General features: G+C 40.4%; 2 protein-coding genes and 1 non-coding gene across 3 annotated transcripts in view; 2 read left to right on the top strand and 1 right to left on the bottom strand.

Moving 5' to 3' along the window:
- ift172 (intraflagellar transport 172) overlaps nucleotides 1-13,034 on the top strand; it is a 30,065-nt gene extending 17,031 nt beyond the window's left edge. The window contains 24 exon segments of the mRNA XM_063901426.1: nucleotides 45-134; nucleotides 439-536; nucleotides 778-830; nucleotides 833-912; nucleotides 2,533-2,649; nucleotides 3,368-3,510; nucleotides 4,188-4,281; nucleotides 4,368-4,432; nucleotides 4,833-5,013; nucleotides 5,237-5,346; nucleotides 6,903-7,032; nucleotides 8,115-8,213; nucleotides 8,360-8,469; nucleotides 8,660-8,723; nucleotides 8,953-9,039; nucleotides 9,175-9,291; nucleotides 9,377-9,481; nucleotides 10,022-10,141; nucleotides 10,262-10,357; nucleotides 10,650-10,709; nucleotides 10,875-10,973; nucleotides 11,098-11,251; nucleotides 11,347-11,438; nucleotides 11,808-13,034. Of these exon segments, the coding sequence (XP_063757496.1) occupies nucleotides 45-134; nucleotides 439-536; nucleotides 778-830; nucleotides 833-912; nucleotides 2,533-2,649; nucleotides 3,368-3,510; nucleotides 4,188-4,281; nucleotides 4,368-4,432; nucleotides 4,833-5,013; nucleotides 5,237-5,346; nucleotides 6,903-7,032; nucleotides 8,115-8,213; nucleotides 8,360-8,469; nucleotides 8,660-8,723; nucleotides 8,953-9,039; nucleotides 9,175-9,291; nucleotides 9,377-9,481; nucleotides 10,022-10,141; nucleotides 10,262-10,357; nucleotides 10,650-10,709; nucleotides 10,875-10,973; nucleotides 11,098-11,251; nucleotides 11,347-11,438; nucleotides 11,808-11,897 (2,454 nt within the window). The 3' untranslated portion in view covers nucleotides 11,898-13,034.
- Nucleotides 9,908-9,979, bottom strand: trnad-guc (transfer RNA aspartic acid (anticodon GUC)). Its single transcript has one exon. It is a non-coding gene; the product is annotated as a tRNA-Asp (tRNA).
- A 5,841-nt stretch (nucleotides 13,035-18,875) lies between the features above and the next one.
- Nucleotides 18,876-25,404, top strand: part of msraa (methionine sulfoxide reductase Aa) — a 24,180-nt gene continuing 17,651 nt past the window's right edge. The window contains exon 1 of the mRNA XM_063902768.1: nucleotides 18,876-19,132. Coding sequence (XP_063758838.1) covers nucleotides 18,997-19,132 — 136 coding nt within the window. The 5' untranslated portion in view covers nucleotides 18,876-18,996. The remainder of the gene's footprint in view (nucleotides 19,133-25,404) is intronic.

Consider the following 25,404-nt stretch of genomic DNA (forward strand, 5'->3'; position numbering starts at 1 on the left):
TGTTTTCTAAGTGTGTATTTTGTGTGTGTGTGTACGGCCTGCAGGTTGCAGAGCAGCTGTTTGTGAAAGGAGGACACGTCAAAGATGCTATAGACATGTTCACCACAGCAGGACGCTGGGAGGAGGCTCATAAGGTAAATAAACAACACACAAACAAGCATGTAAAATAAAGTGACACTGGTGTGGACTATTGTGGCCAATCAGTACTTTTAAATTCAAATGATATGGATATATGATATAAGATTTGACTGTCTGAAAGCCAAAATGCATAGATTTCTATTCTCTCGAAGTGGAATAACACATTTAACCTAACATATCCCAAAATAAGTCACATTAAATGATATTTGGATGGATAACTCTAATACATTTATGTCAGTCAAGGGTATTTAGACCTGTAATAAAGGTCAGAGAAATGAAATGAAGTCGTTGTTGTTGCAGTTGGCGGTGACGTGCATGACGGAGGAGGAGGTGACGGCTCTGTACATCAGCAGAGCTCAGGAGCTGGAGAGAGATCTGAAATTCAAGGAGGCCGAGAGGTAAATACAGGTTTATTTTTAGGACTCGTCGGCTCCCCGGATGCATGAAAATAGAACGAGGTGACGGAAGACAACTAAGAAGTGATTAAAGGTAGAAAACGAAGGAAGTTTCGACAGTGTCTGACCTTTGAAAGGTGACAACCCTGGGAAGTCTTTTGAGATATAATATATAAGGAGAGGTAGTTATTGTTGCCTCCGTGTGTGTGTGTGTGTGTGTGTGTGTGTGTGTGTGTGTGTGCAGGCTGTTTGCCACAGTGAAGCAGCCGGACCTGGCCATCACCATGTACAAGAAGAACCGATGTTTGATGACGTGATTCGCCTCGTGGCCAAACACCACCCCGACCTGCTGACGGAGACACACCTGCACCTGGCCAAGGTACATCATGGCAACTTCTAAAAAATCACACGATCAAACCTGGTCATGATTTTTAGAAAGAGACGTTTCTCAAATGTCATCTCTAGGGCCCATATCTCTGACATTAGGGAACTCACACACAAATCCCTCCTCTCTCTACCCTCTTCTGCCTCTACTTTGCATTGAAGACAACATAAACACACACATTATCTCATCTAATAATCTAGCCTTGTCAAAGTCATGCCTGCTTTCTGACTGTCCCTTGATTTAATGAATGTAAAGGACTGCTCTGATTGGTCGACCGGCTGTCAGAGGCACAGGGCGGTGATTTAGAGCTCTGAAACCAGGCTAATAATTCAAAGAAAGGACTTTTTATAAATGAAAGGCTTATTTGCATATTAGAATTACATCTAATTATTTTCCTGTTAACTTTTTTGCAAGGGAAGCAAAGAAAGATTGTCCAAAGTTCCTCCTCTATCCTCAACCTTCACTAACGGAGTGTGTGGCGTGTGGTCGGTGTAATCACTGCGTCTTCATCAGCATTATTCAGCATTTATTCCGATGCTCAGATACTGCTCCACTTGTTCTGGCACTCGTACAGTTTAATCCCAATTTATATTTTTACCATTCTTTTGCTTCTTATGTAACGGCCGACAAGTGCGCGTGTTCACAGTTTTGTGGTGGTCTCATTATCTTGTGAGATTCGCCCCGCAGTGCTTTAAACATAATTAGAAACGTCCCGAAATAAGAATTCTGTCCTGAATTCAGAAGAAGAATAAATAAATATGTGTGTTTCTTGCACATATCCACACCACGTGCATGTCTTTTTTTGCGACCTGATAGTCGAGGTTCTTGCATATTATACCTCAATAAAAATAGCAATACCACTGCTGCAAGTAACATTCCTGCATGCAAATGTTACTCAAGTACAAGTATGAGCATCTAAATATACTTAAAGTACCCAAACAATGCTCATTTCAGTCATTACTGATTCATTAATTAACAATTAACATTGTGTATGTTGTTGATGTTGCTGCAGGGAAAGAATGAGCTAATTTAACTACATTCAGCTGGTCAGGCCTGAGGACCCACTTTTTCCTTTGTCAATAAATCACGACCCAAAGTTTTGAACCATTGCATTAATAAATATATATATGGCACACATGACTATGTGAGAGCAGTTCTGAAAACCGTTTCTGGTATTGACATTTCCAGTCAAAGGCTACTGCAGGAGCGGCATTAGAAATGTCAGCCTTCAAAATAAAAGTGGCCTTCAAAATAAAAGTTAGATTTTTTAGGTGATTTCTTTTTTTTTCTCAACTTGTTTTTTACTTGCATATCTGCGGCCCACTCAAAAGGGGTCCCACCAGTTGAAAACCACTGATCTAAATCTACAGTGGCTTTATGAGACGTTTTATTTCTTCTAGTCTCCAGATAGTTACAGCAATGCAGATTCAGCTGTCTTTTTGCTGAGTAAGAAAAGTGCAGCTGAAGGTACATGAATTGTAGATTTCAATGTTATTCTAATATTCTAATGCTAATCAGTGTTTGTATTTATGTATTATAACCAGTTTTCTACATATACAATCAATCAGGCTGTTCTACTGTACATAACAGTATGTTTTATGATGTGTTTTGCAGGAGATGGAGGCAGAATCCAGGTTCTCCGAGGCAGAGTATCACTTCATGGAGGCTGACGAGTGGAAAGCTGCGGTGCACATGTACAGAGTCAACGATATGTGGGAGGAAGCTCACAGGGTATACGGTCACAAGTGTTTAATCCCTTTACATTTCCAGAGTGATTTCAGAGACTCCTGTCCTTTTTAATACAGGTAAATCAAACAATATGCATGAAGTGAGGTTGGATGAAGTACAGAATATCACATCAAACACTTAGAATGTTATTTCCCCTGCCAAATTATGAATCAAAATTATATTTAGCTTATTTTTATGAATATTTATACCTGTGTGGCGCTCAATTTTAATACTGTTTACTGGGTAACACTTAACTTTAAGTCCCCTTGTCCAGCGGGGTGTCATAAGGTCTTTATAACACAATCTCATATTGATTTACAATTGGATTTACTAACATAATTAAATTATTGTGGCCACCTGTGTGCTGTAAAATGCTCTTTAAAATTCTGCATTGTTAGAAAAAACTGTGCATTATTAACGGCTTAAAATATTCTCATAGCTGCACATAACTACAGTATATAGTGTGCTTTATAACCCATTTAATGCGGGTTAATTTGGTGCGTTTAAATGCAAAAAAGGAGTATTTAAAGTACAGTAAATTAGGCTTTATGGGCAGATCTTTGTTACAGAGTGTGGACTCTGTTTACTGCTGCCTGTTGGGGAGCACAGGGAAACTTTACAGCTTCTATAAAATGTTTATCTGTGGTGAGAGGGTGGGGGAGCCACACCGCTGCAGGACTCCCTTTAGTGATATATATTAACAGATGTATTTGTGTGTCAGGTGGCTAAGAGCCATGGGGGTCCAGGAGCCCAGAAGCAGGTGGCCTACCTGTGGGCCCGCAGCCTCGGGGGGGAGGCGGCCGTCAAGCTGCTCAACAAGTTCAACCTCCTGGAGTACGCCATCGAGTTCGCTGCTAATAACTTGTGAGCTGCAACAAAACACGCTATCATTCACTTTCGTTTACTGGCATCCTGAGGCAGACGTACGGAAGGCCATTAGAGACAATTTGAAGTAAAATAATATATTTATACTGCATTATATTAAAGAAATGCACTAATCTTTCAAAATAAGGACTTTATATGACAAAATTAAGAGTAATAATTGCATAATTATGACCAAGTTTTGCGTGATAATGACTTTTGAGGAAGCATCTCAATATTTCTCATTACTAAAGTCAACATTTTGAGATTCTAAATAAGTCATTGTTTTACAAAACGAAGACATTATTTCAACATAAGTAAGATATATGTAGCAAATTAATCATTATTTCAACATATTCAATCATTATTTTGAGTTATTTAGTCATTTTTTAAGATTTGATGTCATTGCTTTGAGAATATGTGTCATTATATTAACTTATAGGATCTTTTTTAGCTCTTATCTTGTGTTTTGATGATCAATAATTCCCTAAAATGAAGTGTAAACCTCTGTGACCTATCTTAGATTAACAAAGTATATCTATAAGGCAAAGTATCCGATATCTGAAGCAGGACAGGCTCCTTCGGGACGTCCACCTGCTGGCATTAATAAGCCCAAAATAAATAGTTTTCCTAATGAATATTTACTCTGAGATATATCTTGCTCTTTATTTACTCCCCAGCTCGTTTGACTTTGCCTTTGACCTGGCTCGTGCTTCGTGCAAAGAAAAGATCCCTGAGATCCACCTCAAACACGCCATTTACCTGGAGGATGAGGTGAGTGTGACACGCTGAAACCTGCCGTCCTCACTCTGCAGGAAGTCGTGCTGATTCTGAAACGACGTCATTGTTTCCTCTTCCAGGGAAAGTTTGCTGAGGCCGAGTTTGAGTTCATCAAAGCCGGGAAACCCAAAGAGGCCGTGTTCATGTGAGTAGATTTAACTCAGCGTTACAGATCCGGAGTTTGTAGAATAGGGTACATTTATATGTAATTAAAGATCAGTAGTGAAATGGAACCAAGTAAAGGAATTCAGATGATCTGTCGTGATATTTTAAAGGACTACAGGAGACACATGTCCTTTTTTTGTACATTTAATAAACAGTAAAGGGGTCTGAATGTCAATCCGAAATTTAAATGTGGTACTAGAATTCTAACCCTAACCCTTTCCTTTGTGGTTTTGGTAATTTGATGTTACTTTACGCTTAATTTCACAGGGAAATAATGTCCATTTTCGTGTTCCTCTCTATTTCCGTGTCCAAGTTTTTTCCATTTAAAACTTCAGGGTTCTTAATTACTGTGTTTTTGTTTGGTGTGTGTTCTGCTGCAGGTACGTCCACAACAAGGACTGGGCCAGTGCGCAGCGGGTGGCGGAGGGACACGATCCGGACAGCGTGTCTGAGGTTCTGGTCGGCCAAGCCAAGTTCTGCTTTGAACAGAAAGAGTTCCAGAAGGCCGAAGCTTTCCTGCTCCGAGCTCAGAGACCGGAGCTGGCTGTCAAATATTACAAGGTAAGGAGGACATATTCTGCAGATCTTCAGGTTCATATCAGTGTTGACTGGGACATGTGTCCATGCTTTAATGTTCAAAATCACATACAGTGTGAGGGACCACAGGGATTTGAGCCTTTGCAGACCATTTACATGCACTAAAACCAAACAACACACTACAGGAAAGGGAACAAAGTATGCTGTTGGGGTGAAAATATGATTTCTGATTTGTGTGTGTGTTCAGGATGCAGACATGTGGAGCGATGCCATGCGTATCTGTAAGGAGTACATCCCCAACAAGCTCTCCCTGCTGCAAGAGGAGTACGAGAGGGAGACCTCCAAGAAGGGAGTCGGGTGAGATTTAAGCCAAAATATGTATAAGACACTAAAAGACCTCCTTTCCTTTAGCAGTCATTTACTTTACTGTCGTCCAGAGAGCCGTAACATTTAATATGTAATTGTCCTATTTGTTTTTTAGCCACATGAAAGCTTACTTAAAGCAGCAGATGCCAAACTCCTCGTTAACTCGACTCGTTATTAGAGGTTTTTGTTTGTGCGACCTCACTTAAAGACTTTGTATTTGTTGTGTTATTAAGAAAGCCCTTAAGAGGGAAAGCACACAACTCGTTCACAGGCCGCTCACCCTGCAGGGTCCTCTATTCACAGAGAGGCAGTCTGATGCTCTATTAAAACACGGCTCATGCATTATCCCAAACTGAAAGTACCAACGAGGAATTGCTCGTTAGCCGGCAGCATGCAACTCTCCTCCTCCTCCCTCTCCTCCCGCCGTGTTTCTCCCTCTTTAATGACTTGTGGGAGAGAAACATCAAAAGTTACCAATGGAAACGGGTGAGGAAGTGAGGGTTAAAGCGAGAAAACACTGAATTATTCCTGCAGAGTTTACAGCGCTGTGCGGGGATCCACATTTCTTACAGGCATCGGAAAACCATCCGTACCAAATGAAATGAAAAGAAGGCAATGAAGGAGGTCAGGGAGGTCTATTTAAAAATCACATTTCAACAACAAAGCAATGCACAATGCTTAGAAAGAAGAGGGAGAAATTAATATTCTCTGGGAGGAAAAATGAGTGATTCAGACAAAGAAAGCAATGTACTCGTTCCACATTCATTGTAGACTAACTGGAGTGAGAAGGAATGCGTTCAACCCTTTGGAAGGATTCGTTTTAATAAGAATATGTTGTATTTAAGCTACGGTAGGTACACTGAATCAACCACTTAATGTACTTGTTTATAACTGAAGATACATAATAGAGGGATCAATCTGAGAGATATTAGATGTCGTGGCACGCTTTGTCACAGCCATTATTCCCAACTGTTTAATATTAAAATAATACTGCCACTTAAATGCAATTTTCTGTCATAATTGTCCTCTTTTTTCTTTAATTTTTCTTACTCTTTTGCAAGTTTTTTACAGTCTGGGAATGACAAGATTATTTGCTGCTCTCTGTGTGCAGATATTAAAATATTAGACATTTTATTGGCACTTCTATTGAAAATCAACTCTAAAGTAATAATGATAATAATAATAAATGTATGATAATTCAAACAATAAAATAGATAATGATTCCTCAAGAAAATAAAGAAAGACAGAATCAATCAATTCAGCTAAACATAAAAAACCTATGGAAAGATCAAATAAACGTGTATACACAATAAAAATATAAATAATAACAACAATTTATAGATAATTATAATAGAGCATAAAAACCTATTAAATAATATAATTTAAAACCTATTAAAAAATATATAATTATAAACTAAAAAGTAAAAACTCCATTTTAAAAAGGATGGTAATTTAAAAGATGTGTCTTAACCCATTGATAAATAGTGTTCAAATGAACTATACTTGTTTATTTCTTCTTATATGTGTGTGTTCTCCTGGGGTTTCAGGGGTGTGGAGGGTCTGCTGGAGCAGGCTAAGGAGTGGGAGCAGTCGGGTGAACACTCCCGGGCCGTGGAGTGTTATCTGAAGGTGAAGGACGACTCCAACTCCGCCCTGATGGAGAAGTGCTGGATGAAGGTAAAAGATGGAATTTATGTAGTACCTTCAGTTGCTAGGCAGATTAGGATTAATGATGTGAAATATAACCAACCCTTAAATCAGACTGTAGTTCACCTGCAGTAAATCCAGCAGCTACCCTGCAGTATACAAAGCCATTCAAACTAGCTGCACCTTTACCAGCTCTGAGAACACTTTAATGATCAATCATTATAAAACATATCAGAGATATTATTCTGAAATGGACCAATCAGACAATGACTACTTTTACTGTCGCTACTTTAAGTACATTTAGAGGAGAGTACTTTCTACTTTCACTGGAGGAACATTTAGAATACTTTCACTGTGACAGAGTAACTAGCTTCCCATCCAGCGCTGTAGAGGACGGACGGCAGAGACAGAGCTATACTGGCAGAAACCCTGATGGTGTTGGGAGAGTAGAGGTCACAGTGTCACCGAGATCGATAGGTTTCCTTCCGGGCGTTCACAGCTGATATTGGGACTTATTGATCGAAGTGCCATGGAGGTCCAATCATTGGGACTCTGAATGGTTCGGTCTGACGGTGTCGCTGAACAACAAAGGTCACGGGGTCGCAGGGATCAATATTTCTCTCGTTTAATTAACTGACGTGAGAAAAAGAAAGAGGAATAGTGAGGATTCATTTGAGGATTCTTTCAGCTGGAGGTCAGAGGATCAATATGTGGCTTCCTGTGGAAAGTCTCAATATCCGTCGTACTTAACCACTGCTCCTCTTCAGAGCTAACGAAATGTTACTACAGTATTTTTACATAAATGCTCATCAAATAATCTTATTAAATCTAGTAGAGAGTCAAGTATTAAGCAATAAAAGCTAACGATTGATTGGTTGATTTATTTTAACAATTTAAACAAAGTAATTAGTTTAAAAATATAATTTATTGAAGGAAAAAAATCATAATTGATCGAAATAACAGAAAAAAATGATAGAAATATTTTCAACATTTGACTGTAAAAACATTATTTCTTAAGACGTATACTTTATAAATGAATGCTTCCAGAATCAGATATTGTTTTGTGTGTATGTGATGCTCGTGTGTGTGTGTGTGTGTGTGTGTGTGTGTAGGCAGCAGAGTTGTCCATCAAGTTCCTGAGTGCAGATCGAGCGGTGGAGGTGGTGCAGATGGTCGGACCTCGACTCACGCAGCTGAGGAAGTACAACGCTGTGAGTCAACGCACTTACACACCTACACACACACACACACACACACAAACACACACACACACACACACACACACACACACACACACACACACACACACACACACACACACACACACACCTTGTTTCAACCTGTTTTGATGTCTCAGGCCGCTGAGCTGTACCTGAACATGAACCTGATCAAAGACGCCATCGATGTGTTCATCGAGGGAGAGGAGTGGAACAAAGCCAAGAGGGTCGCCAAGGAGCTGGAGCCCAGGTCTGCACACACACACACACACACACACACACACACACACACACACACACACACACACACACACACACACACACACACACACACACACACACACACACACACACACACACACACACACACACACACACACACACACATTTACTCAGTGCTTAGTCTTTGCCCTGTACCTCGTTACTCTGATCTCTGGCAGGTACGAGGATTATGTGGACCAGAAGTACAAAGAGCACCTGAAGAACCAAGGCAAAGTGGACTCTGTACGTACAACTACACCCTCAGTTACACACTGGATATAACATTTTATTGAGGAAATATTTTTTGACAGATATTTCCATAATTTCTGGTTATTTAAGTCCTTACAAAGCAAATAATCCCACTTTACTGGTATTTCGATCATTATTACCTGAAAGACTCCATTGTACGTTGAACAAATCAATAAAAAACATTCCTTAAATACCTCAAATAGTGTGTGTGTGTGTTTTCCAGCTGGTGGGTGTGGATGTGATGGCGGCTCTGGACATGTATGCAGAGAGAGGCCAGTGGGAGAAATGTCTGGAAACAGCATCCAAACAGGTACTGGAAACAAACTCTCTCACCTGGTTATTTGAGTAAAGGTGGAAACTTGTTGTATGTGAGGAAATGATCAAATATAAATGAAACCTCCTGTAGTGAGTGCTCCTCTTCATCCTCCCTGTTGTGTTTCGTCAGAACTTCAAGATCCTCCAGAAGTACGTGGCTCTGTACGCCACACACCTGATCAAAGAGGAGGACGCTCCGAAGGCTCTGCAGCTCTACATCCAGCACGGAGCGCCCCCCAACCCTCAGGTAACTCATAATCACTAAAAACTGCTCCATCTTTTGTTGTCTGTATATTTATTTTATGAAACAAGCGTCTATCTTTTCCTCCCAGAACTTCAACATCTACAAGCGCCTGTTCCTGGATCTGATCAACCTTCCCGACGGACCGGAGTCCTACCGGATGTGGGCCGACCTCCGCAACTTCCTGCTGCAGCTGGTAAACCCCAACAAACTCCTTATGTACAGCTTAAAGGAACATGAATAAAGGACTGTAGTTCCTTGATGTATGATAGATAGATAGATAGAAGAATCGGAGGATGAAACCCTCTTTATTTGTCACACACATGCACACAGCAGAGCACACACAGTGAAATTAGTCCTCTGCATTTAACCCATCCTAGTACTAGGAGCAGTGGGCAGCTATTGTGCAGCGCCCGGGGAGCAATGGGGAGGGGGGATTGGAGGTGTCCGGTGCCTTGCTCAAGGGCACCACAGCAGGGCCTAGGAGGTGAACTGGGACCTCTCCAAGTAGCAGTCCACTTTCCATATTTTTTCAAGTCTGTTCGGGGACTTGAACCGGCGACCCTACGATTCCCAGTCCAAGCCCCTACTTACTGAGCCACTGCTGGACAAAACATGCAAACTCCCCGTCGGGGAATTGAACCCCGGTCTCCCGCGTGACAGGCGGGGATACTGACCACTATACTAACGAGGAGATGTGGGTTGTATTTATTCTGTGGTGCGTGTGTGTGTTCAGTGTGAGAACCTGTCCCGGTCTGCAGAGGCTAACTCTCCGGCTCACGAGGACTTCGAGCAGATGCTGCTGATCGCTCACTACTACGCCACAAGATCCGCCACCAGAGGAGTCACACAGATGGTACCATAAACACTTTCAGATCACTAGTTTCACCTTTAACTGTGAAATACTACATTTCAGTTTGTTTTTAATGAAAAGATGGAGGCTAAATAAAAGCGTGTTGCTCTGCTGTGTCTTCAGGTCAGTCTCCCAGCCAAGCTGTCGGTGTCTCTGCTGCGTCACACCGAGCTCGTCCCTGCAGACAAGGCTTTCTACGAGGCCGGCCTGGCCTGCAGGGTGGGTCCTCTGATCAGGGACAGGAACACACTTTAAATGGAGTCTCTATACTTTGACGTTTTATAGTTTTATAGTCAGAAATCTGAAAATCCATTGTGTTATATTCCTGTTAATGGGCATAATGGTACAAAACCAGTATAAACAGGACTGAGAATTACATTTAATTTCGGGATGGTTGTGTTTAGTTTTTTTTACGTCTAAAGCCTTTTTTGTTTTACTACGCAACTCCTCTGACAGACACATGAGTTATGTACCTGTGTACCGGACTAACTAGTTATTTTGATACCTGCAGGCTGTTGGCTGGGAGAACATGGCCTTCATCTTCCTCAATCACTTCCTGGATCTGTGTGATGTGAGTGAACTATCGCAGCTGTTCCATGAAAGAAGTTCAAATACAACAACCTTGATTTCTAGATTGAAATTAGGCGTCAGAAATCCTTCCCACCACCATTAGACTGTTTAAACTTTGAATCAGGTTTTTGTTTCTGGTTTTATTCAGTTTGATTTCTGTCTCCAGGCGTTTGACGAGGGGACGCTGGATGCTCTGGACCACACCGACTTCCTGGACACAGACATCCCCTTCGAAGTTTCAGTCCCCACCAAACTCTGCGTCACCGTAAGACCTCCATCCGTCACATTTTAAATAAATTAAGCCCGAGCAGAATCATAAAACACCATATAGAGAGTAAAAGGAATAATGTGTGTGTGTGTGTGTGTGTGTGTGTGTGTGTGTGTTGCAGGAGGCGCAGCGGGAGGAGATCCGTGACTGGGTGCTGATGGTTTCCATGGACAATCGCTTGGAGCAGGTTCTGCCGCGTGACGAGAGGAACTCGTACGAAGCGTCGCTGGTGGCCGCCAACACCGGCCTACGCTCTCTGCCCTGTGTCCTCACCGGTAACACACACACACACACACACACACACACAGTCAATCACACACACACTCTCACACACACACACACACCCTGACTCTGGTGTTCCTGCCTCCAGGTTACCCGGTGCTGAGGGACAAGATCGAGTTCCCATCTGTGGGGAAAGCGGCCAACAAGAAAGACTGGAACAACTTCCTGGTGACCACAAAGGTGAGAGAATATCCAGTGTTGAAGTTTAACGAAGTACATTTATTATAAATACTTCATACGATATATATACTATGTGCTTTCACAGTTTGGCACGAGTACTTTTACTGCAGTAGAGAAGAGTCTCGGTGAAATCAGCCAGACTGCTTTCACTGAGTTTCATCATCTCTCTCAACATCAGGGATTTTCTGTGAATCAGCAAAGTCGACTGATTGCAGCATCCTTATCTGCACACACACACACACACACACACACACACACACACACACACACAGACATACACACACACACCTTAATCATTTCGTCATGCAGCAGAGAAGGTGTGTGTTGGATCTGTTTTGTGATTGGTGGATTTTTTTTCTTCCTCTGCAGACCACTCACAGTTCAGAGTGTCAGGACGTCCTCAAGTTCATCAGCCAGTGGTGCGGCGGGCTGCCGGCATCTGGGTTCTCCTTCCAGTGATACACACACACACACACACACACACACACACACACACACACACACACACACACACACACACACACACACACACACACACACACACACACACACACACACACACACACAAACACACACTCATTCCTACTTATTGTTTTGCTTCCATTTCTGCTGCAAGATTTGAAATACTTGATCCATCCGTCTTCTTCTTTCTCTTCTCCATCGCTCTGTCTTTCACGTACAACTATATATATTTATTTATTTTATTTTTCGTTTATATTCTGTGCAACTTTGGTGGTAAAACAGCATTTTAAGAACCTCCTCTGCACTTCCATGTATGTAATCCTGTGGGAAATACCTTTATTTATCGGAAATTTCCGTCACATTTGAAGCAGTTTAATAAAAATTAAAAAACATCCGGCCATTTTACCAATAAAAAGAATATATGTTAAATGAAACAATATAAATTCCTACCCAGGACAGTAAAGCAACTGTAATTGGTTGAAAAAGTATCGTAGTCATGCCCTTTAACCCCTATCACTTCTTTATATCCGTTATTCTCTCACAGCCGGTTGGAAACACATCGCTAGTCCCTGTAGCTTTTATTTAAAGTTGGGTTTGTTAGGGGACTATTTTCTGCGGCGTATTGATCCACATTTGGGGCTCTAGTGAGTATTTGCTGCAGCAGGAAAGTGTTTCCGGGATGTAATGAACATGTCCTCCAGTGCAACAGTGGTGTGTTTCGGGACAACAAATGGAGCTCTATTTTGAATTTTAGACATCAATTTTAGGATGACAGGACACACAATCCCCCTGCACCTACAGTTCATTCTTATCCTCCAAATACTCAGTGACATTCCTCCACTTCCCGTCATCTTTTCCTCCTTTCTTTCCTCCCCTCTTCCTCTCATCAGAAGGACTTTCTCTCAGGATGGTGTCGCTGAATTAAAGCCAAAGGTTTCTGTCAGATGTTATGATACTCTAATATGTTAAACTGGTAGTCTGCTGACAGTGAGAGGGACTATTTAACGTCTGATAAAGGAGCGTTTTATTCTCAGTGTGTCTCAGAAGCCGGGGTCTCTGGCAATGCCTTCAATGTGTGTTTCATATGGAATGTATTTTGTTTAATAAAGTCAAAATAAAGATAGTTTTAAAGCATTTTCAATGTGCTGCTTCTTAATCCCTTTTCAATGGGTCATGTTGTGCACTCAGGGAAACTCAACTATCATTTCCAAACCCTTTAAATCAAACCAAGTAAATAAAATAGATAAATCATTCCCTTAAATTACAAATTATTTCCATGAAAGAATGTCCTCTGTGCTCTCACAAAAGTCATTTCATTTACTGAATGCAGCTTTTTAGACCAACATGGGAAAACGCATAGCCAAAAATCACACAGTCAAAGTATTCTTTACTTTTTATTTAGAGACAACAACATTACAGAGTGTTTACAACAACATCAACACATGTGTTTTATACTTCTCTGTGTCTGTTTTCCTAAGGAAGTCAAAAAAGATGATTGGAAAAGAAAGTTGAAAAGACTTCATGTTCCCTCTGGTTTATGAGAAATACCACAGATGTTTAAAAGGTGTGTTATGGAAAGACTGGAAGGCGGACAGTTTCAGGACATTTTACAGAAGTTTCAATGAGTCAAAATTCGAAGCGTTTGATATCAAAAATAAATATCTGACTTAAAGTATCTTCAAACACGCTCACTGTGGTTGTACTGTATGTTTCCACTCTACATACATTACAGTATACTCCCTCTCTCTGTCTTGTACATATGTATACCCCCTTTCTTCCCAGCAGGAGACTGTACATCTGCAATCAATATAAAGCCTGTGTGTTTGGGAGACATGCATCAGGACTCCGGAGATTTATATCACCTCATCTGCTCTACTTAGAATAAACGTCACTGAATTCTGCCTACGTATTTTACATCCACATTCACATTACTGCAGACCTTTTGAGACGTCTGTCATACTAATATACAGTTATTATATTAGAAAGAAGTGATAAATATAATCTCAGAAGGCGTAAGGACTCAAGAGATCTTTTTCTTCCACCAAATGTGTATTTTACATGAAGGATTCATCAAGAAAAAGGCCGAAAATATCCCATAAAATCCCATTTGGTTTAAAATGACACTGTTTTGTTGTTATTTGGGGTATTTGATGTTTCTCTCTGCCTGTCAAAAACCAGCAGACTTATTATATAATAAACAAATACACTAGAAAAAGAGAAAGTTATCCCAGTTCGCCTTTACTCAAACTGTTACTCTACTTTCTCTTTGATTTCATGATGATTTCTGTTTGTATATGATCTTCACTTCCTTTTTTCAACACTATTTCATTTCATTAATAATCTGACTTTTTTTGATTGGTAAGTATGTTAAATGTACTTGAAGCTCTTGCCGTGCTCATACTGATTTCTCTGTACTCCATTATAATTCTGACACACACTCAACCTACACGACAGATTAAAAATACAAGAGGACTTCTTGTGATTCAGGAGTCTGATCTGCCGAGAATGATGCAAGTGAGATGCAACCGAGGAAAAACAACGAAGTGGACATGGAGAAGAGAGGGAGCTTTTTATGTGTCCTATTTTGGAGCTCCTTTATTGTGAAAAGTAAAGCATGTTTTTCTCACCAGGTCTAGATGGAAGGAAGATTTCAAACCTTAAGGGGGTCATTGTAGATTAACTTCACATCACAAACGAATAGTACAATAAATTGTTATTCTACACTCATTAAAGTATTAGATATCAAAATGCACATCTATGTAAAATTATAACCCAACAATTGCAAAAATGCACCAAGATGTGCGACTCGACAGGAAATGCAAACATAAAATACATTTAATTTTTGTTATTGAGCCTTTATTTATCCAAGTGTCCCAATGTGATCGAATATTACTTTAAAAATGTCTTGATATTGTCTTCATTGAAGTGTAGTTCTCAAAATATCCAAGACACACGTTTAAAAAAAGGCTAAATTGTATTTTAATGCCCAGATTTCTTGTTTTAAAAGTATTTTAAGAAATCGACCGTTCGGGGGCTTTCAGCGACATCTAGTGGCCATTAGGGGTATTGCATCATCCCACCTACAATCCCAGAACTCTGCCATCTTTATTAGAGAAAACCATGTGGGTGATTCAGGAATGCACTTTATATCTGAGTCATTTTAAACCGAGAGTTATGGATATTAAATATGGCCTCTAGAGGCAGTCTTACTCTGTGTTGATTCTCAGGTCACTCTCTTGGCATTCACCGCGTGCCTTAATTGTATGGACATTTAAATCAAGGTCCGCTGTGAACACGAGGAGAGACGACCCATCATTCTTTCCCCTCGACTGTTTCCTGGTCTGTCTTAATATTTCTCTCTCAGTTACTTTAATTCAGTTCAGTTTTCGTAATTTTTTAAAAAAACAATTCCACTCAGTACCATTTCTCCTATTTTCTTCCAGCAATGCTCAACCCCACATTATTGCTTTATACCTTAGTGTTCACATTTATTTTCTTAACCTTTAACATGATTTTGTCATGCATTACATTCATTGTTGTATCTAATATCAATCCATCAAGTGACATTTATTATATAAAAAAGAAGAAATGTTTCAAATTTGATTCATTTCTTTAAAAAGAACCCATACAAATTACACAATTTTGATCTTGGACACCTCCTATCAGCTCATACAGCCTGCGTTAACTGTAGGTATAAATATGTATAATACTCCCTTTTCTCACCAAATATGTCAATTACTGGTTGTACAAACGTATGAATGTTGGCCATACTGAGCCATATCATGACCATGCAAATGCACATAGACCATAATATGCTAAATACATATATGATGTATTCTGATTACACCCAGGAGTTACAGATTATAGCATTTATAATAACGGCATTAATGCTGATTATACTGTTTAGTGATTATACTGACTATTATTAAAAGTACATTATGTATTAACACACTCTTCCTCCCACCCCTTTTTTTCTGCAGTGCTCTGTCTCCTCCTGTAGTCCTAAAACAGGTGTGTGTGTGTGTGTGTGTGTGTGTGTGTGTGTGTGTGTGTGTGTGTGTGTGTGTGTGTGTGTGTGTGTGTGTGTGTGTGTGTGTGTGTGTGTGTGTGTGTGTGTGTGTGTGTGTGATGTCCTGCTGACCTCCACAAAACAGGTTTCATGCTGGGACGGCTTCCACCCAATGACAAGACCAACAATACCCTCTATATGCAGGCTACATTAACTAATGATAAATGCGTGCACTTCGATGTGCAATCATTTTGCATGTTTAAAATATGCTAATGAGTGTGTTTTCCATCCACGCAGCCCCTGGTTTTCATAAATGTCTCACCATGCAATTAAAGTCAATTTGCAAAGACTTAATGTCATGGTTTTCTTTTTTTTCTGGGCTTTTTAAACCAAAATAAGGTCTACTTGCCATCTGATTTACCAGATAGGCATCAGGTTGAAGTTACTTGATTCCCAGCAAATTATTTTTTACTTCTCAGTTTGCTGCATTAGGAGAGTCTCGATGCAATCCAATAAAGCTAATGTTATTTTGTGTTTCAGAAATCAATTTTTTTCCAATTCCTTCTCTTGAATCATGTGACCGCCTCTCAGATTTGTTCTCGCTGGAGAGCCAAGCACTTCTAACTGCATGTCATGCAATAATGCAATTTGAAGTCCAGGAAAAGACATGATGTTACTTTGAGATGGAGTGCCTGATTGATGTCTCTGCAGGGTGATTTCACACCTACAGAAACCAATAATGGCTTCCTGTAAAACAGATAAAAATGCAGCATGCAGAGGGAAACAAATCAAAGTAATGTAGGAATATGCAATGTTTATGCATGCAAAAAACACACACCGGTATGGTCCTTTAAGCAGCACTGCGGACCATTAAAGCATTATCCTCCATTATCCAGCAGCAGCATCCATAATGCACGTTCTTATAGAGCACTGCATTAATGACAGCTGCAGGGAGGAAGCTGCTGTTGCGTTTTTACCTCCATCCCATGCACCCTGACAGCTCCAAACATCCTGTCATGGAACATTTTTATTGTAATTCTTTCATTTGTTCCTGCAGATGGAGAAGGAGCAATGCTCAACGGCTCTCCGGCAGAAGAGAGGACCCATCTGCAGCTTCATTAAACGCTCAAATGCTAATGACCTAGATAGCTCATGTAGGCTAAAATGCAGAGAGGAGGGGAGGAGGAGGGGGGAGGGGGGGCTGCCTTTGTGGGGGTCGGGCGTTTGTGTTAGAGCCTTAAAAAATCTGCAACACTCGAGTGCACATCTTAAATGACTCAAATTATAATGCATATTTACGTGAGCCCATGCATTACACCATTATAAAATATAAAGCAATTAATAACATGCTAGGGATTTATACAATTTTAGTTGTGTATTGTGTGTGTGTGTGTGTGTGTGTGTGTGTGTGTGTGTGTGTGTGTGTGTGTGTGTGTGTGTGTGTGTGTGTGTGTGTGTGTGTGTGTGTGTGTGTGTGTGTGCTAATATTTCAAAAGGAGAGGAGAAGTTCCGCAGAGCACGACACTGCGGCTGCTGCAGGATCAGATGTAGCGCAGATGAAAGGAGCTGGTGGATGTTTAAAAAACACAAGGCCTACAGAAAATATTTAGAGTTAAAATGAATTTACGATGTATAAATGTCTGGAAAAACCAACCAACAATACCTTCCAGTAGCAGTGTGCGGCATTAGTGGCGCAGCTTTCTATTTTTTTTTGGTTTTTTTGTTTTATCTTCGATATTTACTGAAATGTGATGCAGTCAAGACCTCCATAAACCACCGATGCGAGAGGTTAGTGTTCGTCCGGAGATGGGGCGCTTTACGCCGGATTGATGTGCGTCCAGCTCCCGGTCCTCCGGAGGTCCATGCAGGGATGCTGAGGATGCGGTTTGGATGTTGCGGGGGATGCGGAGGTCGGACTGCCCTTCCTCTACAGCTGAATACAAAATAAATAAAAAACGACGATTGTTCTTTTTTCCTCTCTGCAGAAGAACTCTTCATGCACAAATAGTCCAAAACCCAGAATATCCTAAGCCCTCAAAAAGCAGGTTTTGTGTGCAGGGTGCAGTCAGGAGGAGGATACAGGCGCTGAATGGAGGGATGGAGGGAGAGAAGTTGGGCGCAGTCAGAGGGAGAGAGGAGAGAGGAGAGGAGGGGGAGGTCCTCTGAAAGAGAGGGAGTCACATGGAGGCAGATTTTTACATCCTCAGCTTCTCTCGCTCTGAGGATGGAGGGAGAAAAGAAAGAATAAGAGCCTCAGCAACACACATCTGACTCTGAGATAAATTGCCATTTATTGTGCAGGAAACAACATATTATGCAACATCTCTAAATAAAATCATATTACATGACCTGGATCCATGAATGTGATAGCTAAATATTAATGTTGAACACCTATTCCAAAACTAAGAGCCTTAATCTGCTGCTGGCGGTGAAGAGTGTCCACATACTTGGGCCATATACAATAGGGCCAGAGGTGTAGAAGTATTCAGATATTTTCTTAAGTGAAAAACAATAATCCCACCGTATTTGTATTTCACCGCAATATTCTTTTAAACATAAGAAAAGTTGGTTTTATCCAATTAAATAATAAGCCCATTTCATTTATATAATGTCCTGTGGATAACAACATTCATGTCCTTGAGTTCCCCTAACACCTGAGTTTGAAATCCAGATATGCACTTACAGGAAATGTAACAACAAAAAGGAACAAGGGAACATGATGAACTCTGAATAGATTGTGTCAAGCATGATCACAAAATCACAAGTTAGGACACAATCGTCCAAAGATCGGGTTTTTATCATGTTGTATAAGTTTGCATCACTTTTACCCACAGTGTTATATCTAATAACACATTTGGAATCCAGGGTATTCCTACAGTCTTGTACTTGTACTTAAGTACAAGATCTGAGTACCTCTCTCACCTCTCTGTCTAGCCATGCTGTTTTGTTTATGGTCAGTGTTGTGTAACACGTGGTTGGCGTTACACAAGCCTGTTTTGTAAGATGAGGTTGCTGCTGTTATGTAGCTTAGCTAACTGAGCTAGCCTCAGTGTGCAGCAGGAGTGTGTTGGAGCTGCAGCAGGTTAAATGGTCTCGTCCTCCAGGCTGCGGCTAATTTGGCGTCATTTTGTGAACAGTGGAATGGGAGATATGTCCTCTAAAGGCCAGATGCCGACCCCAGAATCAGCCCTGCCCGGCCGGAGTGAAGGCATCAAAGTCTCAGGTAAGCTAGCCTAGCTTTAGCATGTTAGCTTCATTAGCACAACCGATGTAACCTTACGAAACTGTAACGTTAACGTAGCGAAATAAAGCGATACGTCTGCTGGTCTAGTTTGTGTTCTGGGAGACGTTTGCGTTGTTGTCTTTGTCACGATAGAAACTGTACCCGTTATAGAGACGTTATTGCGTTAATGAGTTATTACCAAAGATGCTCTTCAACTTCCTAAACTGTTTCAGTAGAAGCTAATTTAGCTGCTAGCACCTGCTTCTACTACTGCGCATGTGCACACCTGTCTGTCCCTTAAGCACTGTATGAGCATAATTAACACTACAAACACATATCCCATTAATGTGAATAACCCTGATATTGTGGGAAATACTTATCAATACAATACACATGATTTATTTTCCTTCTTTACATTGCTCTTAAACTCCTCTACTGCAGCTTCCTAGATTATTACACAACAGTGTTGAAAGAAGTACTCAGACATAAAGTAAAAGTAGTAAAGCTTAATGTAAAAATCCTTGAAAAATATTCCATAAAAATACTATAACTTGTTTGTTTTATTTTGTGGATAGCATTTGCTTAAAATCAATAACGTAGAAAGAAGAAAAATGTAAAATAATAAGACATATTAATCATTTCACCACCACTCATTTTCATTGCAAGTGTAGAAAGATAATACGGCGTTATTGACATTGAAAATGGATATTAAGCAGATTTTTGCAGCTTCATTTCTTAAACATCAGTATTTGCTTTCAATAATCCAGACATCCGTTTATGTATTTATTCAATCTAAACCATAATTGTCCCTCTAACGAGAAAATGGCTTGAACAAAAGTGTGTTGAGTGAGATAGGGGTGTTTCTTTTTGTGAACAAACAGACCGACAGCAGCACCAAGTTGGCAGTTGGGGGCAATTGGCACCAACCTGCCCCCTCTCCACTGCAAGTGAGGGCACTGAGGCTTGGCACATGATGAATGGATCTGCACTGGCACTGAACAACAGACAGACAGACACACACACACACACACACACACACACACACACACACACACACACACACACACACACACACACATTCACACCCCAACCTCTAACATTTAAAAGATGACAAAAATAAGTAGGAAGTGTAAAGGTTGCGTGAAGAAGGTATTGACTCGGTGGTTTATGGGTTCAGTGTTAAAGAGACATGGGAAGACGGGAGGAAAACAAGAGTCAAATGTTTGGATTTTGTTCGGATTGATTTACCCCAAAAATGTGTGGTTTTTTTGGGAGTTAGACTGGAGGGGGTTGGACAGGGGAAGGAAGATGTGGGTTAGGAAGGCGGGGGACCACCGCGAAAAGGACGATTTGGATGGATGGAAGATGGAAAGGTTCAGACGGAGTGGCAGACATGCTGGAGCGTCGCCAGGGCTTCTCGGGAACGCTGCCACATTCGAGAGAGACGAAGAAAGAGCGAGGGAGCAAGGGAGGGAAAGGAGAAGCCATGCCTGCAGTGGAGAGACTTGGCAGGGCTTCCCCTCCTTTGTCTGTCTGGCTCGGGGCTGCAGCGCCAGAGGAAATCAAGAAATGTCCAGGCGTGGTGGTGCTGGTGCTGGAGGAGGAGGTGGTGGTGGATTGGGACAAGCTCTGCCTCAACTCCGAAAAAGACGGGAGAGAAAAAGAACTTTGAAACAACCGAAAACTCTTCTGGAAGAGCTCTGGAAACCAACAAAAAAACAAGCGATTTTTTCTCTTCTTTTGCACGATATTCGCCAATGGAACCATCGAACTCCACCAGATTTCGGAGACAATCAGCAACATCCCATGACCTTAATGTCAACAAAGTAGTTGTATTTTTTATGAAGAGCCGGGGAACGTCCCTAAACAGGAGAAGAATGGATGTTAAACCTCAAGAAGTCGACTAGCATCAAGGAGAAGGCCAATTCTCCGCCAAGCAAGAGGTTTGTTTTTGACAACGTGTTCAATGTTTATAACCAGATCAACTCGATTACAGTTACGTTGTTTTGGGATAATGGTTTAGTGTCAAAATCAGCATGAAATCCTTATTTACACGTCGAAATGTAGAGTTTGTCGATTTGATCTTGTGTTTTGTGACTGGGCCGGGCCAGAAGCCTTCAACTGAGAGCCAAATCCTGTTGTAATGCATATCCTAATGCAGTTGACTTTGTTGATATTGGATCAGATTGTTTGGGTTTTTAGATTTAGAACGGTGCAAAGAGGACGATAGGTTGGATAAAAACAGCTTTGCCATGCATTTTCCCTTCATCAAGTCCATTAATTGATTGTTTTGGAGCTTTTTGATTATGCAGGCTTGCCTCATTGAATTGTAGATGCTAAGATTTCCACTGAACACGTGGTTGAAATGCAGTGTGTTGCTGGTTTCACCTTAGACCGCGCCCAGTATCACCAGTAGGTGTGGTCACATATATGCTCTGTTGCTACACACCCAGCAGTGACTTCACAGTCTTACCTGCTTAAGGTGGAAAGTTAAACCATTGGACGTCAACAGAAACCACAGTTTCAGTAAGGATTTCTATGTCCTTGTTGTGTTAAAAGTAGAGATTGAAAGTTTGTTTTGGATTTTGGAAACAGCTGTGCAATATAATCTCACCCTTGGGTTTTTTTACAAGCTCTTCTTTAGCGAGTTGAAGGTAGATCGTAAATTATAGGATAATGGTTTCAATCTATATTTGACATCCGGAGAGTTTGATGCTATAGTTGCTATATAAAATGTCATAAAACCTTCTAACTATTGATATTGGACACATAAGTAGGAATAAACATCATGCACAAATATGAATTAACCCAAGTAATGCTTTCTAAGGCACCTATTATTTTCTCAATGAATCATCTGGTCTATAAGACGTCAGTAGATAGTGAAACATCGATAAAAATAAGCAGCTGAAATCTGCACGTTTGGCATTTTCTTTCAACCAAATAGTAAATGTATCTTTATGGTTGTTTGAGCTTTACTTTTATTCACTTCCATATTACTTTACTCCCTGAACTTTAACAAAAATAGCCTGCAAACCCGACTTGTTGTTGTTTTTGGTGCTTTTTTCTTGTATACTAGTGCATTTACAAGACACGGTTGTGTAAAAAGTGCAAATGTAATAATTGCGATGTTTTTGTTGATGAATCTCATCATGAAGCCTCTAATTTACCACTTTTTCCGTGGCTAATTATGTCGCATTGAGACGTTTAAAATCCATTTAAAATCTTGTTACTTGTAAACCAATCTAACCTGATGATTAATATGGTTGACATTTTACTAAACACCTCCCAACAGATGGAAAAAGTGGAAACAAAAGCCTAATGAAGAAGTTAATGTCAGCCCCATCTCAGCTGAAAGCAGAGGCTTCCCAACATCCAGCAGCTGGTCCTTTAATTAGCAGGTGTGTTTGTGGGTGAACATCATTATTTCTGCAGCTCGCTGAGACTCATTTTTCAGAGGCAATAATTGACACAAATATCAGGTGTTGATAAGACTTGGGTTTTCTAGATTTCAAGTTTATTTAAAAAGCTTAAAAGTGTCTCAATGTGAGCTAAATGCAGCAGTTCAGTTGAAGCTGAAAGACATTTGTCCAGCTGTTTTAACTCTCTCCTTATTAGCACCTCTAGCTACATGAGTTCTGTTAGCCTAAACTGGTATATGTTTTATTATATTACAGGAAAAAACATGTCCCGTGTGTCCAATGACAAAAAAAGCTGCATATTATATTCATATATGCATAAATCAAAGACATGTTATGTATATCATATCATATCACACCCAAATTGAATGAAACCTTTAAGGGTTTTTCTAGTTTTTCATAAAAATCCTTATTTTGGCTATTGATAAATGTGTGATTTTTCAGATGCACTTTCAGACGTTTGGTCAAAGAAAATTGGGACATTTTTACTCATCATACTGTTTAAAGTAAGCCAACGATTCTGGGCATAAGTGGGTTGTTGGAGCGATATATTGCTTTATATTATTTCATAGTTAAACATTTATTTTCTTGCTGTTTTTCTTTATTATTTAGTGTCGTTATTGAAGTCAGTTAGAGTAGTTTTTAGGCTTTTATTTTGAAGGCATGTTTGGGCACATGGTGTAATTGTACATGTTGGAGACAGGTGGTGGTGGGAGTAGAGCACCAGTAGGCACATGCTTTTTTACCAGGGTTATTCCAACCACAAGGAAAGCCATAGAACGCTTAAGGAAAGAATTGATAGGAAACTGTGTTCATTTTTTGTCTGCTGCACTTTTACGTGTGCCGGAGTATTTTGCCGTGTGGTTTTATTACTTTAAACTAAAGCAAGAGATCATGATACTCCTTCACATCATGTGGGTGTAATATCCTGTTGAAGATACAGGCTTCTTGTGGACATTTACTTTATCAGACCCTCATAAGATCAGGTGAAGCCGTCGTTGTTCACCTGTATCGGTGCGTCCATCACGTCTCTGGATGTAAAGCGACTGTTCAGCGTTATCAGACACTCCACAATACGTCGTACTGTCTGTCACAGCTGTAACCACGACAACACGAGAGCAAATGAAAGTGTGTGTGTGTGTGTGTGATTCCATCAACAGAGCTCTTTGTTGTTTACACGGCCGTCTGATAACCTTGACGGGTGAAATGACAGCGTTTAAAGGGAAGAATGTGAGAGAAGAAGGAGAGCAGGAGAAAGTGGAGCAGAAAAGATGGAGGTTAACTGTGCTGTCATGTTGACGTTGTTTTTATCTGACTCAATCATCGAAAACAGAAGAAAATGCTCAGTGTAGAAGAGGTGGAAGTGGGTAGAAGTGTCGCTATGTAATATGCATTTGTTTTCCTTGTTTATTTGGCATTTCCTGTTTTCTGAGCTAATTTGAAATGCTTTTATTAACTTCTGAAAATCAGGGACTACATATGAAAACTAGCATCTTGGCTAACTGTAGTGCACCCACAGCAAGGTTTATAAATGTACACTCTCCCTGTTGAATATACTACAAGAAGGTACTCATCCTTAACTTACTGAGTGGAAATACCATCGTCTCATTCAAATGTTTCTTGAGTAAAAGTATATTAACATCGAAACGTATTCATTATGCAGGATGGCCCCTTTCCACTTCTTATATTACCATAAAAGGTTATTTTATTCAGTTTTTACAACAGATACAAGTGGTAGTTTTAAGATACTTTGTTTACTACTTGGTAAATGAAATGAAATGAACAGTATTCAGTCTGTGATGCTTTTGAAGTTGTCTAATCTTCAGCGTCTCTGGAGCTAACACCAATATGATGATGCAGACTCAAAAAAGTAAATGCAAGTTTCAGGAATAACCTGCAGAATCTGGGCGGGTGATCACAGGATGCAGCTAGGGGTAGTTTTAACACATAAAGAGTCGATGGTAATATGGCCCTATAAAGAAAAAGGACCCATGTATGACACAAGCCTTTTTCTTTCTACAGACTGCTATGATCTTTGCCAAACCTTTTTCAAAGAAGAAGCATCTATTAATAAAAACCTGTGTTCGTGTTGCTGTAAAAATAAACGTTCCATCATTCATTTAATCTTGTCTTCTAAGCAATATGACTCTTTTGTGCCAACATTTTTCCAGACTTACGGTACTTTTCTGACCTTGAACGTGTACTCATGACGGTAAATGTAAGAAGCCATTACTTTAATACATGGATGTGCACAGCCATTTCACAGTTTCCATGTCTGAAAGGGTCCAATCAGTCCTTCAGAGTTGAAGTGCAAAGTGCATTAAGTACAATTTCCTACACACACACACACACACACACACACACACACACACACACACACACACACACACACACACACACACACACACACACACACACACACACACACACACACATACACACACACAGCCTCACAACTAATGGCTCTGAGTTGATCGATTAAGTTACACACACACACACACACACACACACACACACACACACACACACACACACACACACACACACACACATACACACACACACGCACAAGTCAATCACATGTTTTAAAGGTTACAAGAAAATGAGGAGAGAGGAAACATATCTTTGATTTAAATACATAAAACAATGCATTCATAATGTGAGGAAGTTGTAACACTGGAGATATTTAAAAATGTAAACCAATTACGTCCAACTTATTATTTCTGAGGCTTGTATTGAGTGTTTCTACCATATTTAAATGCCCCTCCTCAACGGCAACCTTGACCATTGTGATCAGAGCCCATTAAAGCCGGTTTGTTTTCCGAACATAAGGAAACCGCTAATATATTCACAGCT

This window comes from Eleginops maclovinus, chromosome 15, assembly GCF_036324505.1.
Source record: "Eleginops maclovinus isolate JMC-PN-2008 ecotype Puerto Natales chromosome 15, JC_Emac_rtc_rv5, whole genome shotgun sequence".
Classification (NCBI taxonomy): domain Eukaryota; kingdom Metazoa; phylum Chordata; class Actinopteri; order Perciformes; family Eleginopidae; genus Eleginops; species Eleginops maclovinus.